This window comes from Bufo gargarizans, chromosome 7, assembly GCF_014858855.1.
Source record: "Bufo gargarizans isolate SCDJY-AF-19 chromosome 7, ASM1485885v1, whole genome shotgun sequence".
In the NCBI taxonomy this organism is placed as follows: domain Eukaryota; kingdom Metazoa; phylum Chordata; class Amphibia; order Anura; family Bufonidae; genus Bufo; species Bufo gargarizans.
In genome coordinates this window covers 155864821-155880537 of record NC_058086.1, presented here as the reverse complement: position 1 = coordinate 155880537, position 15717 = coordinate 155864821, and the positions used below count along the sequence as shown (strand labels likewise).

The window sequence follows — 15717 nt, the reverse complement described above, 5'->3', positions numbered from 1 at the left end:
TGCACTTCTTCTTGGCGCTAACATCGACCTGTAAGGCTGAGTTCATAATTTAGTTATTTGGTCAGTTTTGGCCCCGTGACTGCCCAAATAAGTGAAGTGTGCAGTGATTCTAAGAACGACGCCTGTCATCTCCATGTCATACTGACTCACAGTATTATTTCACTACCACAGCAGACTCCCTATGCATGTTACTGCAAGACACCGTGTTCTACACCACTATAAAGGCTCTCTGCAGCCACAAAATAGCTGTTTTTTAATGCGATTCGCTGCAAATAAATTCGTATCAAAGCAAATTTTTTCCAAAAATTCGCCGAACTGGCCAAATTATTATTATTATTTTTTTTATTCGCTCATCTCTAATTATAAACTTTGGCGAAAAGAGGGGTATAGTGAGGGTGTCACATCTTGTTACACAAGGGACAATAAGGTCACTTGAGGATCTGTGTGCAGGGGAAGGGGGTTCATAAATTGACTGACTGATTTCTATTTTATATATTATATTTAAAAAATAAAAATAAAATTATATATATATATATATATATATATATATATATATATATATATATATTTTTTTTTTTTTTTTTTGTACAATTAAAATGCACATATAATTGCACAAAGAATAGGAGATTTTATGGTTAGGGATCATGAGTTTACGGATTTTTGTTAAAATTGTAAAGAGATAGTGATTACAATGGCACAAATATATAAAAGAATTAGAAAGGGATTAGGTGATAAAATTATTAAATTCAAGAGTGAGAATAAATGGGAACAGGAGATTGGGTGTGGGAGTGCACTGCAATGAGAAGATGCTTATAAAATTATAAAAAAGGCTTCTATATTAAGTAAGTAATAGACTAATACAATTTAATAAAATTCATTGTTTATATTATACTCCTTTTAGTATTGAGTAAGATACATAAAGATAGGGATCACCGATGCTTAAAATGCTGAAATGAACAAGCGAATTTAATTCATCGAATATGGAGCTGCCCGATTTATTCAAGAATATTGGGGTAAGAAATTTGGAGATGGGTAGGAGGATGAAGGTAAACTCTGCGATAGGAATAGAACTTGAAATATTAGGATTAGTGATGGCCGGGACGATTCATGAACGCGTGTTCAAGATAAAAAGTTTGTGAACCGCACATTTTCTCGGCAAGCCCCGTTCACTTTAACGGCAGGCGAACCTGAAAAACCTTCAGGTCACATTTGCAGCCACCAAACACTTACTAGAAGTACACAAATAGTCCTACAACATGGACCGTGATATACCAGAGGGGGATCATTGGCAAAAATTTGCACAAAAAATATGTATTTTAATCAGGGGACATTTTTATGCGTCTTAAAGGGAAACTCTCAAAAATGTGCCCTGCTGGAGCCTAGAAGAAAAGTCTACTAAAAAAGGCAGTAGTACACAAACATTTTGCCTAGGAGACGCAGCCTGAGGCTGGATCTCCTCGGCTCCCATAGAAGGCAGGTCCCGATGCCGTGCAAGGCATTGGGCAGCCTTTGCACGGCATAGAGTCCCCGCCACAGCAGCGTGGGGACTCGATGCACTCCCTCAAACACAAACCCCTTCTATGCCACGGTAGCAGCATAGAAGGGGTTAATCTGCCGCGATCGCCTATACGGGGGGGGGGGGGCTCACAGGACACCCCCCCCCTTGGCATTGGCCCAAGGTGCCTGCTTTGAGCAGGCACCTTGTTCCGATCACCGCCCGCCGCGCGGCAGTGATCGGAAATACACAGGGCACACAGGTACGCCCTGTGTCCTTAAGTACTAGGACATCAGAGCGTACCTGTACGCCCTGTGTCCTTAAGAGGTTAAATATTATGTCCTATTCTCTTCCTCACAGCAGCAGCATCCTATCCCTACACTAATCAGAGCAGAGTGACGTGCAGCGCTACGTGCCTCCAGCTTATATAGAGGCTGGGTCACATGCTGCACTGGCCAATCACAGACATGCCATTAGTAGGCATGGCTTTGATGGCTTCCAAAGGCACAGATTTAAACGCTTGTTGATTTGCTGCTCTGGAGCCTTTCAAAAAGCGCCATAAAATAGCCAAACACCGAACCCAAACTTTTACTGAAATGGGGTCCAAAAATCTTTACAGTTCGGGTTCGCTCAACACTAGTTATGTGTACAGTGAGGGACTTTACACTGCATTGTAAAGTGAAGCTTTTCAGCTGTCCTACCGTTTGCTTCCATGGACATTCAGCTGAACAGCAGCTCTGAAGCAGGGGGCCCTTAGACCATGGGGGCCCTTAGACCATGGGGGCCCTTAGACCATGGGGGCCTTGGGCAATTGCCCAGTTTCTCTCCCCTAACGCTGGCCCTGTGTTAAGTGAATTAATGTAGAAAAAACCTTTTTCAAGGCACTGTATGTGTATAATTGGTGGGCATGAAAGGATTGGTGGGTTTAGTTATAATGAATTGGCCAATATTTGGCAGTTTGTAGTATTATCTGCACACCATCTTGCAACATTTGGGCTATATAATTTGGTTACCACCACACCTTATTTAAGTACTTGCTTCCCCAATAAACTTCAATGAGCTGCACACAGCATGTTAAAATCTCCTAGGGCAGTGATGGCGAACCTTTTAGAGGCTAAGTGTCCAAACGGCAACCCAAAACCCACTTAGTTATCTCAAAGTGCCAGCATGGCAATTTAACCTGAATACTACAGTCCAATATAGTCTATCTTCTATGTACTTTATCATTGTAGCTATAATAGCCTGCATTCAATGCGCTGCCTGTACTGCTCATAGTGTGCCCTGCGCTGATGAATGGCAGGAAATTTCTAAGACATATTGGTACACTATAGAATTTTCGCAGCTTTTTTTTTTTTTTTTTTTTCTCCCATCGCTTCACCCCCCCACCCCCCAAAAAAAAAAGTGATCAAAAAGTCATAAATGTTAAAATTTTTATTTTTTTCAGCATTAGGTGAATAACTTTGGCATTCTATTTTTAAACTTAGAAAACATTTTTAAACAGGAATCCGAAGTCTGCTTTGGTATCGGCCTCCATACCGAAGCCGACTTCAGATTCAAGTTTTAAAATTGGTTTCAAGTTCTAAAATTGAAGTCCGAAGTTATTTTGCAGGACTTTGGATGATGATGATGATGATGATGATGATGATGATGATGAATTTCCCTCGCCAGAGCCCATACATCTATATGCTGTATGGAGACAAATCTCCATACAGCAGTCAAATAAAGTTTTGAGCGAATTGACTTCGGATCTATGATCCAAAGCTCTATTCACTCAACACTACTCATCATGCAGATATGTTAGAGTTCTGGCATGGTCTGATTAGCAATTTGGTATGTCCACAAGGCTTCCCCACTGCCCTATACAAAGGCTCTTAGAGGCTTCTTTTGGGTAATGTACCTCTTGGCGAGAGATCGTTGGCTGCTAGACTTGCTTGCTTGTTTATTTAATGTCAAGCATATCCTTACCATTAATCTGATGATAGCCATACTTTTAGACAGTTGCTATCAAAGCGAAATGCGTGAATATTTTCCTGTTGCTGACAGGGAAGCCAAACTGCTTTATTACTTGGATACACTGCTCGCCAAAAGCTGCTGCAAGTTGACACCTGCCACTTGCGTGTCTGCCCTGGAGGTCCCTCTGTGACCCACCTACCAATGTCTGCACAAGCAACAGAAGCCACAGGAGAGGCCCATTCACTGTTCTAAACATGATGGAACAGTTTTTTCATGTGTCATGCCAGGCTTGCACAACCAGGGTCATCTGGATTCGGGCCTTTCTCTGGTGCATACAGTGAATAGCTCCACTGATTGCCACTAGGCCCCTGTGGGAGCTGTGCTCCCGGGTTTTCAGCACACAGATGCCCAGGGCATCTGATGGGTTATATGTATGCAATAGGTGATGGCACTGATCTCAGATGTTGGCCTCTGGTGTCTGCTGTGTAAAACAGCAGGCACCCTGCGGCTATGGTGCTTAATGTGCTCCAAAGTAGGCACCTTATTTAAAGAGATGACATCCGCTGTACATGTATGGCAGATGTTGTCAAGGGGTTAAAAACTTATAAGGAAAGGCAGCAAAAAATGTGTAAAAAAATAATAATAAAATAATAACCTATAAAAAAAACCTCTTGGGAGACCTCAGAATGCCATATAAATTTTAGGCCAATTGGAACATATTCGATTCTAAATGAATCAACTTGATCAGAAATTAGTTTTAGAAAATTGCAACAAACAAGACACATAATTTTAAGAAGTTTACTCATCTGATTATTTTCTGTGTCACTGACACGGGCTGTTACTGGTTCAAAGCTTGTTGTGCCCTAACATCAGGCTTAATGTACACACAGGACTGGGATTCTTACTAGAACTTGTCACTGGGGAAACCTATTGATTTATCAAATGGCAAGTCAGTCTTGATGATGCCATGGTTAAAGGGACACTGATAGGCCCAATAAGCATATTTAGGTATATATATGACAGTACAGGTCTTATAAAGTGTATTAGAATCATCTAAGTATCCCCCCTGTCCACCTTATAAATACAGTAAACTGAAGTTTTATAACCTGCTTGAATCGTCTTCAATCTGCCCAAGGGGCGGCGTTTCATCTCCACTTGCGCCCAGCCAGCCGCCCCCAACTGCCGTTTTGAAGCGCCGCCCAGCTCATCAATATTCACTTCGCTGGGCGGCTGCTACTGTCCCCGACTTCACAAGATCCGGCGCATGCCCAATACAATCCTATGGGCATTGGCCTCCGTCTCCTCTTCAGCGCATGCGCCCGGCACCCTCACTGGCCGGGATCACATCGCGCCTGCGTACAGTCTGCATCTTAGAGGCCGCTTCAGCCTCTGTTTTATTCGCATGCGCCGGGCACTGTTCAGCGCAGCGCTTCAGAGCGGGGACAGTAGAAGCCGCCCAGCAAAGTGAATATTGATGAGCTGGGCGGCGCTTCAAAACGGCAGTTGGGGCGAGGCTGGCTGGGCGCAAGTGGAGATGAAACGTAGCCCCTTGGGCAGATTGAAGAGGATTCAAGTGGATTATAAAACTTCAGTTTACTGTATTTATAAGGTGGACAGGGGGGGATACTTAGATGATTTTAATACACTTTATAAGACCTGTACTGTCATATATATACCTAAATATGCTTATTGGGCCTGTCAGTGTCCCTTTAAGCTTAAACCAAAGGGTCAAAAGGTCAGGAGAGAAAGGTTCAATGGCCAAGATTGGTGTTTCTTCCAATCCCAGTTTAAGGTACACCCTTTACAGGGTGGTATGAGACACTCATGTAGGACCTATTGTATACTGTGCTGTTTTCATGCTGGCGGTCTGTGCCTGCCGTGGTCTTGCTGTTAGGGGTAGGCATGGACATTGCTCTACTCTCCCTGTGTGAATTGGGAATAAAGCTTTGCACTTTCCTTCAGCACTGCGTGAGTTAATGCTGTCCTTCTGACCTTGTTCAGGTGCTGGTTAACTTGCTGATATCTCTCCCTATTTAGCTGGGAGGTGGTTCCACCTTTTTACCTGAGTTTTGAGGTTTTCTACTTGCTAGTAAAAAGTGAAGGAGATCTTGTCTGAATACTCACATATTGAACCTCATCTGCCTACCAATTCTGCTCCATGCCGCCTGCCTCGACCTTGGAATCACCATTTTTAACACAAGTATTCAGTCTGTCCTGACTATTGGACTTTGTTCAGGACTGCACTTCTTACCTCAGTCCTTGGTGCTTCACACCGCTGCCTCTGACCCCTGAGGCAGTGGCCTGGTTGGTTCCTTGCGGTGAAGTCCAGATCCCTGTATAGAGGTTAAAGGCGAGTATCAGGGAACCACCAGGACAACACCCTTAAGTTTAGCACATAGTTAAACTGGTTAGTTTGCACAGTGGGTCCACACTGTAGAATAAGTAATATGAAAAGATGTATTGGTGACGGTCACTAAGGAGTTAATGGCGTTTTAATATGCCATTTTTATATGAATAAATCACACCGCATATTCTAGTCTGACACAAAGCTCGTTTTCTGTTGGTTGTATTATGACATTAGGTGGCTCTGCTGGCCTCACGCAAACCTTCCCACCACCATGCATAAAACAATCTCCAGACTTGGGCCTAGTTCACACTTTAGTGTTTTGGTCAGTGATTTTCATCAGTGATTGTGACAAAAACCAGAAATGGAGCCTCCAAAGACCTTTGGGGTCATTTATTTTAGACGGCGGTCTTATTATATGCCTCAGTTATTTGAAACAGAAGAGACGTCCAGCGCGTAGTATGTTAAAGCTCTGCATCATCTTTATTCCATCGTAGATACAATCAGTGTACAAAGCAGTGGTCGTCACCTATCACCATGGTCTGACGGGAGGTGACGACCACTGCTTTGTACACTGATTGTATCTACGATGGAATGAAGATGATGCAGTGTTTTAACATACTACGTGCTGGACGTCTCTTCTGTTTCAAGTGTCTGCATTGAGCCAGCCTTGGCTTGTCCATGCACTGTGGATTATTGATGAGCTGGACTTTTCATTCTTTATATTGTGCCTCAGTTATGTTGAGGCACCAGCCTAAATCGGCTCCAGTGCCCTTGCTGGCATAAATTTAGCTCATTTTATATGCCTAAAAAAGTCATAGAAAATGATAAATGAGACTGGCTGGCTGGCCCTCTTCCTGACCCACACCACTCCCCCTTATTTTTAGACCTGACGTGAACAGTAGGGACTTTGCAAGAGTCTCAAAGGATCCGGGGCCCAAGCCCCAATAAATATGGCCCAGTTCTCAAAGGCTACTTTCACACTGTTTTAGCAGGGGAACAGCCTGCCGAATCCGTGCTACCGCTAGTGCACCGTGACGCCGGATGTCCGCTCCGGCCCCATTCACTATAATGGGGCAAGCCGGAGGTCTGGCCGCAGCACGGCAAACATGCAGAGAGGCGGCTGAAAAAAAAACTGCAGCATGGTACACTAGCGGTAGCACGGATCCGGCAGGCTGCTCAACCGACAGAACAGCCTGCCGGAGAAGGCTACCTCTAGTGTGAAAGAAGCCTAAGTTGACCCTCCCTGTGCATGCTACATTTTGCTATACTCGCTATACAGCAGCACATGCCTATCACATCCGGTGCCTCCAGGTGATGTCTCCTCTGATGTAGATCTTCTGTCATCATCTTCTCCACTCGGTCCAAACAACTTCTTTCAGCTACACCTCATCTCTGCAGAGTGTGACACACAGACATCTTAGCTTCCTCACATTTCTATCATCATCCCCCAACCTGGAGTCCCCACAGTGTTCTCCCGCTGCTCACTGTGCCCCTAAATGTCCCAAAATACTATCCTGAAAAGAGTGCTGTACAGATAGCCCCCCCCCCCCATAGTAATAGTGTTCCTCATAGTCCCACCAATAGTAATTCCCTTCTAGAGTATCCTCATTAGTAGTACTGCTCCCAACAGTGATAATGCTCCCCAAGAGTGCATCCATTAGTAGAAGAGCCCTCCAGTATTAATAATGCCATCACAGACCCCTCAGTAGTAATAAGGCCCCCATAGAAATAAGGTGGATCTATAAGTCCCTCCCACAGAACCCCCCAGTAGTAATAAGAACGCCTAATGTCCCCTGGATTTAAAATTCCCCCAGTGTTTATATTGCCCCCTCCTGTTATAATGTTCTCCCCTGCAGTGCCCCCTTTAGTTATATTCCTCCTCCATACAGTCCTATGTAAATGCCACCATTTCCCTCCCTCCGCCATAGTCCCATGTAAATAACACCACCCCCTCTCCAGCCACCGTCAACATACAGTCCCATGTAAATAACATCACACCATCTCTCAAGCCCCCTCCAATATACAGTCCCATTTAAAGAACATCCCCCCTCTGTCTACAGCCCCCTCCAATATACAGTGCCATGTAAAGAACACCACCCCCTATCCAGCCTCCTCCAACATACAGTCCCATGTAAATACCATCGCTCCCTCCCACAGCCGCCATCAACATAGTCCCGTGTAAATAACATCGCTCCCCCCCACAGCCACCATGAATATACAGTCCCATTTAAATAACATCACCCCCTCCCCAGATTTATCCAACATACAGTCTCATGTAAATCGCTCCCTCCCCCAGCCATCACCAATATACAGCCCCATGTAAATAACATCACTCCTGAACATTTAGTCCCATGATAAGATACCTTCCTTAAGCCCTAACATACAGTCCAGTTAAATAACCACAACTCCCAGCATTACTCTGCCTCTCCCTTCACTTACCTCTCCTCATGTAGCAGACATCACCACAGCTTCTTCTCCCAGGACTTCTCCTCTTCACTGCGGGCCTCTCCTGCATTGGTCACATGAGGGTGACATCAACACAGGTCCTTCTCAACCCCTGCCTTCAGCACTGATCAGACCTTGCAGTGCATTATATTCAATTGTATTGCCATCCTAAGGACTGCAATACAGTTGTATCTGCCTGGCAGGCAGTACATTCAGGGCCTTGGACAAAACATCAGGGGCCCAGGCCCCAAATGTTTTAGCCTAGCAACGCCCCTGGTGAGCAGGGAAGACAATATTCAGCTGCAAATCCTTTTTGCAACCGAATCTGAGACAGATATATGCCAAAATCTGCGGTGGTGATGTCACCCAGCCTGGCCAGCGGGATGTCATCACATCACCGCGTGAGATTTCACGCAGTGTCTTCACTCAAGATAGCTGCGATGGTCTCTATGCAAGAAACACTATTTTTAAAGTGATGAACACAGCATCTGAGGGGTTCAATGATGAGGGGGCGGTGCAATCGCCGTTTTCAGTCATTGCGACTGCTGCTCACAAAGAAATGCGGTTTTGAATTTCTTTTGTGAAATTCGGCAAAGCAGCCATATCGAATTTCACTTAGGTTTCCTTGTTATACTTTTTTTGTTTTTGTTTTTTACTATGCCTATTGATTATACCTGTTGCTATTTGCAGTGTCATTGATATTGTATTGAAAGTAATTTTACACTTGTCAGGGACCACCATTTTTTTTTTTTTTACATTTTTCCCATTTCTGCATAACCACATTTTGTGTACATAACTAGCAGTGAAATTCAATAATGTTTCTGGGCAAGTGCTCTCCAAATGCCACCAGGGAACAGTTACAATATAGCTCTTTTTAAATTAACTGAAATGAAAGACACACTTGGTATTTATGAACTGGAAAATAGTAGGTTTTTGTTTTCTTTAACTAAGGAAATCTAGAACAGATATTTTAGGATGCTACTACTCCTTGTTTAGTTAAGTTTTTGCTTTTAGAGATGCATTAAACGGCCACAGAAATATATTATTACAATACTGTTTAGATGCATCTTACACAGCTCTGGGATTTATACCTATTTATTGGCAAATGCAAAGCCCATACTGAAGCTGGCTTTTTGGTGTCTTGTCCAATAAACACTGTGTATAGAGTCAAGGGTGCTGGTTCTGGTGCCCATATGATCAGTCCTTTACATGCCTGTGTAATGCCCCACTAGGATGCTGCTGTAACCTCTTTCTACATCTTCAGTCACATTCTCTATTGTTTGTGCACTGTTTATTTACTTGCAGAAAAAACTGTAATATGATTTTAGGAATGTCTCTGGTGTGGCTGGGGCAATGTAAGGACCTTTTTGGAAGGAGGGTGGAAGCTAGACCATCTTGAGCTCAGTCCTTTCTGTCAACTCTTTTCGGTTGGAGTGTGATGGTCTTAAGGAACATGCTTATAGTAGGTTGCAGGCCTCATAGCATGAGCTGCAGAAATCAAGGGTAAATGTGTAATCTTCACTTAAAACTGCATAGCAGAGGAGTTTTTGGAGGAATTGCAGTAATCTGTTTCTCTAGATGCTTTTACTAGGACACTGAGTTTTAGGAACCTTGCCTGAAAAATGTATGTGAAACTCCAAAAGACTATATAACTCATCTTGTTTGGATGTGTTCTGTAACTTGCCACCAAGTAAAGTAAACAAGTTATTTGTTCAACTTTAGCCTCCTGCTTATAATTCTCACACTAATACCAAAGTCACCCCACCTTCCACCAGCCAAGACACTCCACGCGGTGGGACTACTATTTCTGGCAGAGTGGCTTGTGATCTGGCAGACTCAATGTGATCTTGCATTGCATTCAAGGGTACAAGGCTCTCAAAATATTCACATCCAGATGACTACAAAGACATGATGACCCACAGGAGCACCAAAGATGGGTTGGCACCAGAGAAGTGTATACAGCTAATTTTTGTGCAGTGTATGTTACTATTATGTTAGTGGCAGCATGTTATTGCATTGTTATTTAGGCAGCCTTGTGGAAGTGTTGTTTTTCCAACATACAGTGCTTGAGCACCACTGTTTATGGAACTTGGACATCAACAACAAAAGGTGGCAGGGCCTGATCTAGAATTAGGATGAATTTCTGTTCTGAATATGTTGCAAATTCAGCAGTAAATACTTGTATATCCAGACTCGCCTCAGGGTTTTACCACATGTTCTCTGCTACAGACCTCTCCGCAACATATCAACTTAGCATTGAGGCTATTTGTTCATACCGTACCTCCTGTTAATGCTGGTCAGCCATCAAGTGAATACATAGCCATGTGTACTCAAGGAAGAGTTCCTAGCCCATTTTTAGAAAATGTAAAAGAAATGTAATAAAGGTGCCAACTGTCAAATGTGAACCAGATTTTGAAATAATAAAACATTCATTTCTCATTATTTCTCTGGCGAGATGCTTCTATTGCCCTGCCAGAAAAAAATGAATATTTTGTATTCTTCCTTTCCCCAGAAAAAATAATTTTATATCTTAACAAGATGTTTCTTTAACAGGGATCCGGTAATGAAAATCGAAAACAATGTAGTGCATGCACGGCTAAGGTAAGTGGAAGGTTCCTGTGGCCTAAACTTTAGCATATGTTTACTAGGGCTCTTCCTCAAAATAGGATAATGTATTGTTTAGGGTCGGATGATGTGATGACTTTAACCCCTTAAGGACCCTGCAATATTTCACCTTAAGGACCAGGCCATTTTTTTAAAATCTGACGTGTCCATTTATGTGGTGATAACTTTAAAACGCTTTTACTTATCCAGGCCATTCTGAGATTGTTTTCTCGTCACATATTGTACTTCATGACAGTGGTAAAATTGAGTAAAAAAAATGTTAATTTTTATTTATGAAAAATCACAAAATTTACCCGAAATTTTGAAAAATTAGCAAATTTGTAAATTTTAATTTATCTACTTTTATAATAGTAATACCTCCAAAAATATCTGCTATTAGAGTTGAGCGAACCTGAACTGGGACTTTTTCACTGAAGTTCGGCGTTTGGGTGATTTTATTATTTTCCGTTAAAATTGGCTGCGCGATCAATTGGATGAGGTGTTTTTTTTTTTTTTGGTTTTTTTTCTAACTCCTCAATAGAAACTTTATTTAGCATTTTGTTTTAAGAATGCTATGATTTTCCGTTATAACCATGTTATAACGGAAAATAATAAAGTGAAGTTCGGGTCCCCATTGACTTAAAATGGGGTCCGGGTTCGGGGTGAAGTTCGGGTCAAGTTCAGCTCCCAAACCCGTACTTTGACCTTAAGTTTGGGCGAACCCGAACTTCCACAGGTTCACTCAACCCTAGTTATTACTTTACATTACCCATATGTCTATTTAATGTTTGGATAATTTTGTGAATGCCATTTTATTTTTTGGGGACGTTAGAAGGCTTAGAAGTTTAGAAGCAAATCTTGAAATTTTTCAGAATCTCCCAAACCTACTATTTAAGAAGCAGTTCAGGTCTGAAGTTCCTTTTTGTGAGGCCTCCTGCACACGACCCTAGTTGTCCCTTTGCCGTATTGCGGACCGCATTTGTGGATCCGCAATACACGGGCACCGTTCCATGTGCATTCCGCATCACAGATGCAGACCCATTTACTTCAACGGGTCCGCAAATCCGGAGGTGCAGAACAGAAGCACGGAACAGAACCCTACGGAAGCACTACGAAGTAAATACCTAATGTCTCCTTTTTTTTAAACTTTAAATTTTTTTGTAAAAATTTTTGTCACTCCAACTTTTGGGGCTCTGATCACCTTTACAATGCATCACAATACTTCTGTATTATGATGCATTGGCTGCAAGTGTATTAGACTGTAATACACTTACAGCCTGTTTGCCTGTGAGATCCAGGGGGCTAGATCTCATAGACTCTCCCGGAAGGCAGCCACGATGCCTAAGGAAGGCATTGGGCTGCCTTCCCTGCCATTGGGTCCCTGTCACAGCAGAGCGGGGACCTGATGGCTGATCTCTCCCTCCACACATCGCATGTGCCTCGGTCAGCGCTGACCGTGGCACATCAAGGGTTAATGTGCTGGCATCTGTGATTTCACCAATGCCTGCGCATGCAGCAGGGGTCCGGCTATCAGTGACTGCAAGACCCCTGTCACGGATCGGGCGGGTGCATCTTCTGGCGCTGTACGGCGCTGGTCCTCAAGTCACGGACATCTGTGCTGTACACGTAGGGCGCAGGTCCTTAAGGGGTTAATCTCTGGTGACCTTATACTGTAAATCTTTCTGTGGAATAATGCTACCACTACAATGGGTTGTCCTGCTACTGGTCTGAGACCTCCTGCCTACTGTATGTTATGTGCCATATTGTTTTTACAAATTAAACAATGGGATAGAGGGAGTCTCACTGTTTCTATGGTTATACACAAGTCCGCCTAGTTCTCTACTGAATTTTAAGGGTCAGCCCTTGAATCCTTTTACACCAAAAGAACAGAGAGGCTGTTAATAGCTGAAAGTTATTTGCCATTTTTACTTGCATTAAAAATAGTTTTTTTTCTTCCATGTGGTGCTACTATTAATCTGTGCTGTTGGAGGTGGACTCTGGACAGTATCAGCCTCCTTCTCTCTCTGGCAGCTAACAATATAATCCTGTCATGCATTCCCTGCAGCTGGAAGCTTCAAAACTATTCTGCAATACTACTGCAGATGTTCTGGTCCTTCTCTGACCAGCAGAGCACAATTTTTATTAGCTCCTCTGCAGTCAACTGACTATCATTATGCAGAGACCTTGGTGTGGGCAGCGGGATTTGAGCATGTGTAATCGGCAACACCACTCAGATGGCCATGCACAATGCTATACACGATGGACACTAGGTGGAGCCATTTTACATTGGGTCATTTTATCTGCATGTAATTGAAAAACACAATTTTTTTTGTAATGATCTATACAATGAATATATTTAATAGGACATCCCCTTTAACGGTGCCGTTCTTGTAAGTGTTTAACTAAATGTTAATTTTGGGCAAAGGGTAAAGGCTCATGCCCATGACTGTGTGCAGTCCAGGAAACCGGGCCCGTGTGTTGGCTGCATCTCCTGGACAGATACCGTCTCTTCTGACTGCATTATAGTGTGCATTATAGTGTGTGAGTATTTATGATGTAATGAGTTCCTCTCTCACCGTGGGTCTATTGTACTCTACTCGGATGATGATGCTACAGTACAATAGACCCGCGGTCAGATAGAAACACTCTGCATCAGACCACTATGATGTGCCGCTGTCAGTCTGGGAGATGAGGCCGACACACAAATGCTGGGAAAATGAAGGCAAGTGTTTGGTTAACCATAGTGGTATAGATATTGTCCTCTATTCTTCTAGAAGTATACCTTTTTATGTAGTTTTCATGTCTGCAAGTTTAAAATCAAAAGCCTTATAATAGTCTGTGCACAACGTCACAACTAATAAAAACTTTAGGTGTCTTTTTCAGAGTTTCAAGAATGTTAAGTTCTGTGCTTTTAACTTTATTTTTATTTTTTGAGAAGCCAAGTTTCTTTTATTGCTAGTTTTAGTTGAACCAAAGTGGGTTAAAGTGTTATATTAACTATGAATGATATACTACCTAATTATTTGTGCATTGCAGAGTGGAGTTTTCTTGGGATGATCCAGAGTCCTATTTTAATTGTATAACTAAGCCGTTCTGATGGGTTGATGAAGGTAATAAATAAGAGATTTGGCAGGAAGATCTGTAAGGAAAGGCACTGAGATAATGGCCAGGACTTCAGAACAGAAATTTTTAACAGTTCTTCTATAAAGGGTAAAAGGAAACTTCATTTTATACAAGGTTTTTATCAAGTTTTATATATGGTGTTATCTATTTTTTATATATTTTTTTTTTCCTTTTTGCTCTGTTTGAACTATAAATGACACTTAATATATGGTTTAAATTAACTACAGTGACATGTTGCCTTATTCATGTTATTTGGATTGTTTCATAGCATACATCCATGTAGAGGTAAAGGGATTTTCCGGGGCGATAGGTCAAATACAAAAAATGTTAAAGGTTAAAAGGAGTAAAACGACACCTCTGCTGATTCCCATTCCAACACTGTTTTAGTCCTCGCTGCCCTCCATTTCCCAACATGCCAAAAATTCCAGGAAAGGCCTGTTCAGCAAATCATTGGGCTTAGGCCAAGTTCACATGACCATTTAGCTTTCTGTTCCTCTGATCTATCAGAAGAACAGAAAAATTGGAAAATAAATTACAAAATACATCTGTTTTGAGCATCAGTCATGCTCAGTAGAGAAGAGCGAAGTTTTGAAAAATTTGATTCAGCAACTTTGCCAAACTTAGTCAAGGAATTTGATTAGTTATGAATTAGTCATGAATCCCTATAAATCGGGTATACCCAAGGCACTCTGCCTTAGGCTCCTTTCAGACCAGCGGGTGTCATGCTGTGGACTCGCGGGGCAGCAACCGCCCTAAACTTCCAGCACTGCCGGGGTCGCATAGCATTATATTGATTTATGATGCTATGTAACACTTACAGTTCTGGAACATACTGGATAATGCTGACATAATATCACTGTTATCCAATACATTCCAGAACTGTAAGAGTTACATAGCATCATAAACCAATATAATGCTATGCGACCTGGGCAGTGCTGGAAGTTCAGGCCGAGTGCTGCGCTGCGAGTCTGCAGCGTGATACCCGCTTGCCTGAAAGTGGTCTAAGGGTATGACCACATTAAGCGGCTATGCTACTGGTAGGTTGTGGCCATGCTGTGGTGAAGAACTGTGCAACCAATTAGCCCGCACTCCATAGTCCTTCATTGTAAATCGCTGTGCAGCACCTTTTTAAACAGGGGCTGTTGCTGGTATGGGGTTTGGATGGTTAGGTAGGGGGACAATATGTATGTTATTGCTGTTATTGCCTGCAATCTCCTGCAGGTTATTTGACTGTAAACACAGAATATTAATCGGCTCCAACCTCGGCACTCTCCTGCTGCTTTTCCTCCTTTTCCACATCATTTAATATCGATAAGAATATGTCATCAGGAACATCCAGCTCCTCCTCTCTCTGCATCTTGCTCACTAGGATGATTTGGAAAAAGTAAAGCCAGCAAAAGATGAGGATGGTCATCATTAAGACCTGCCACCCTTCCCCCCCCCCCCCCCCCCAAGTCATGCAGACTGGATGGTATTCATTGGCACGCTGGCATTGGAATAAAAAAAAGTCTTCCATCTTATTGAATTACATTTATGGCTGATGTAAGAATAAGTAAATAGAACTGAAGCAGTAGAAGTCTCCCTGCACTCTCCCTCTCCAATATTCTTCTAATAATCATTATCAGCAACACTCTGCGTAGTGCATGAGCGTTTGCCACATCTTTTCCTATGCTCAGCTCACAGGACAATGGCGGAGACCGCGCTGGATGAGGTTAGCTGCAGTGCAATATGGATGATCTCACGTTCCCGG

At 42.7% G+C, this 15717-nt stretch overlaps 1 protein-coding gene across 2 annotated transcripts in view; it reads left to right on the top strand.

The window, feature by feature from the left end:
* LOC122943543 overlaps positions 1 to 15717 on the top strand; it is a 633637-nt gene that overhangs the window by 88847 nt on the left and 529073 nt on the right. For both annotated transcript variants that reach the window (XM_044301358.1, XM_044301359.1), the window contains exon 3: positions 10794 to 10841. In XM_044301358.1, the coding sequence (XP_044157293.1) occupies positions 10794 to 10841 (48 nt within the window). The remainder of the gene's footprint in view (positions 1 to 10793; positions 10842 to 15717) is intronic.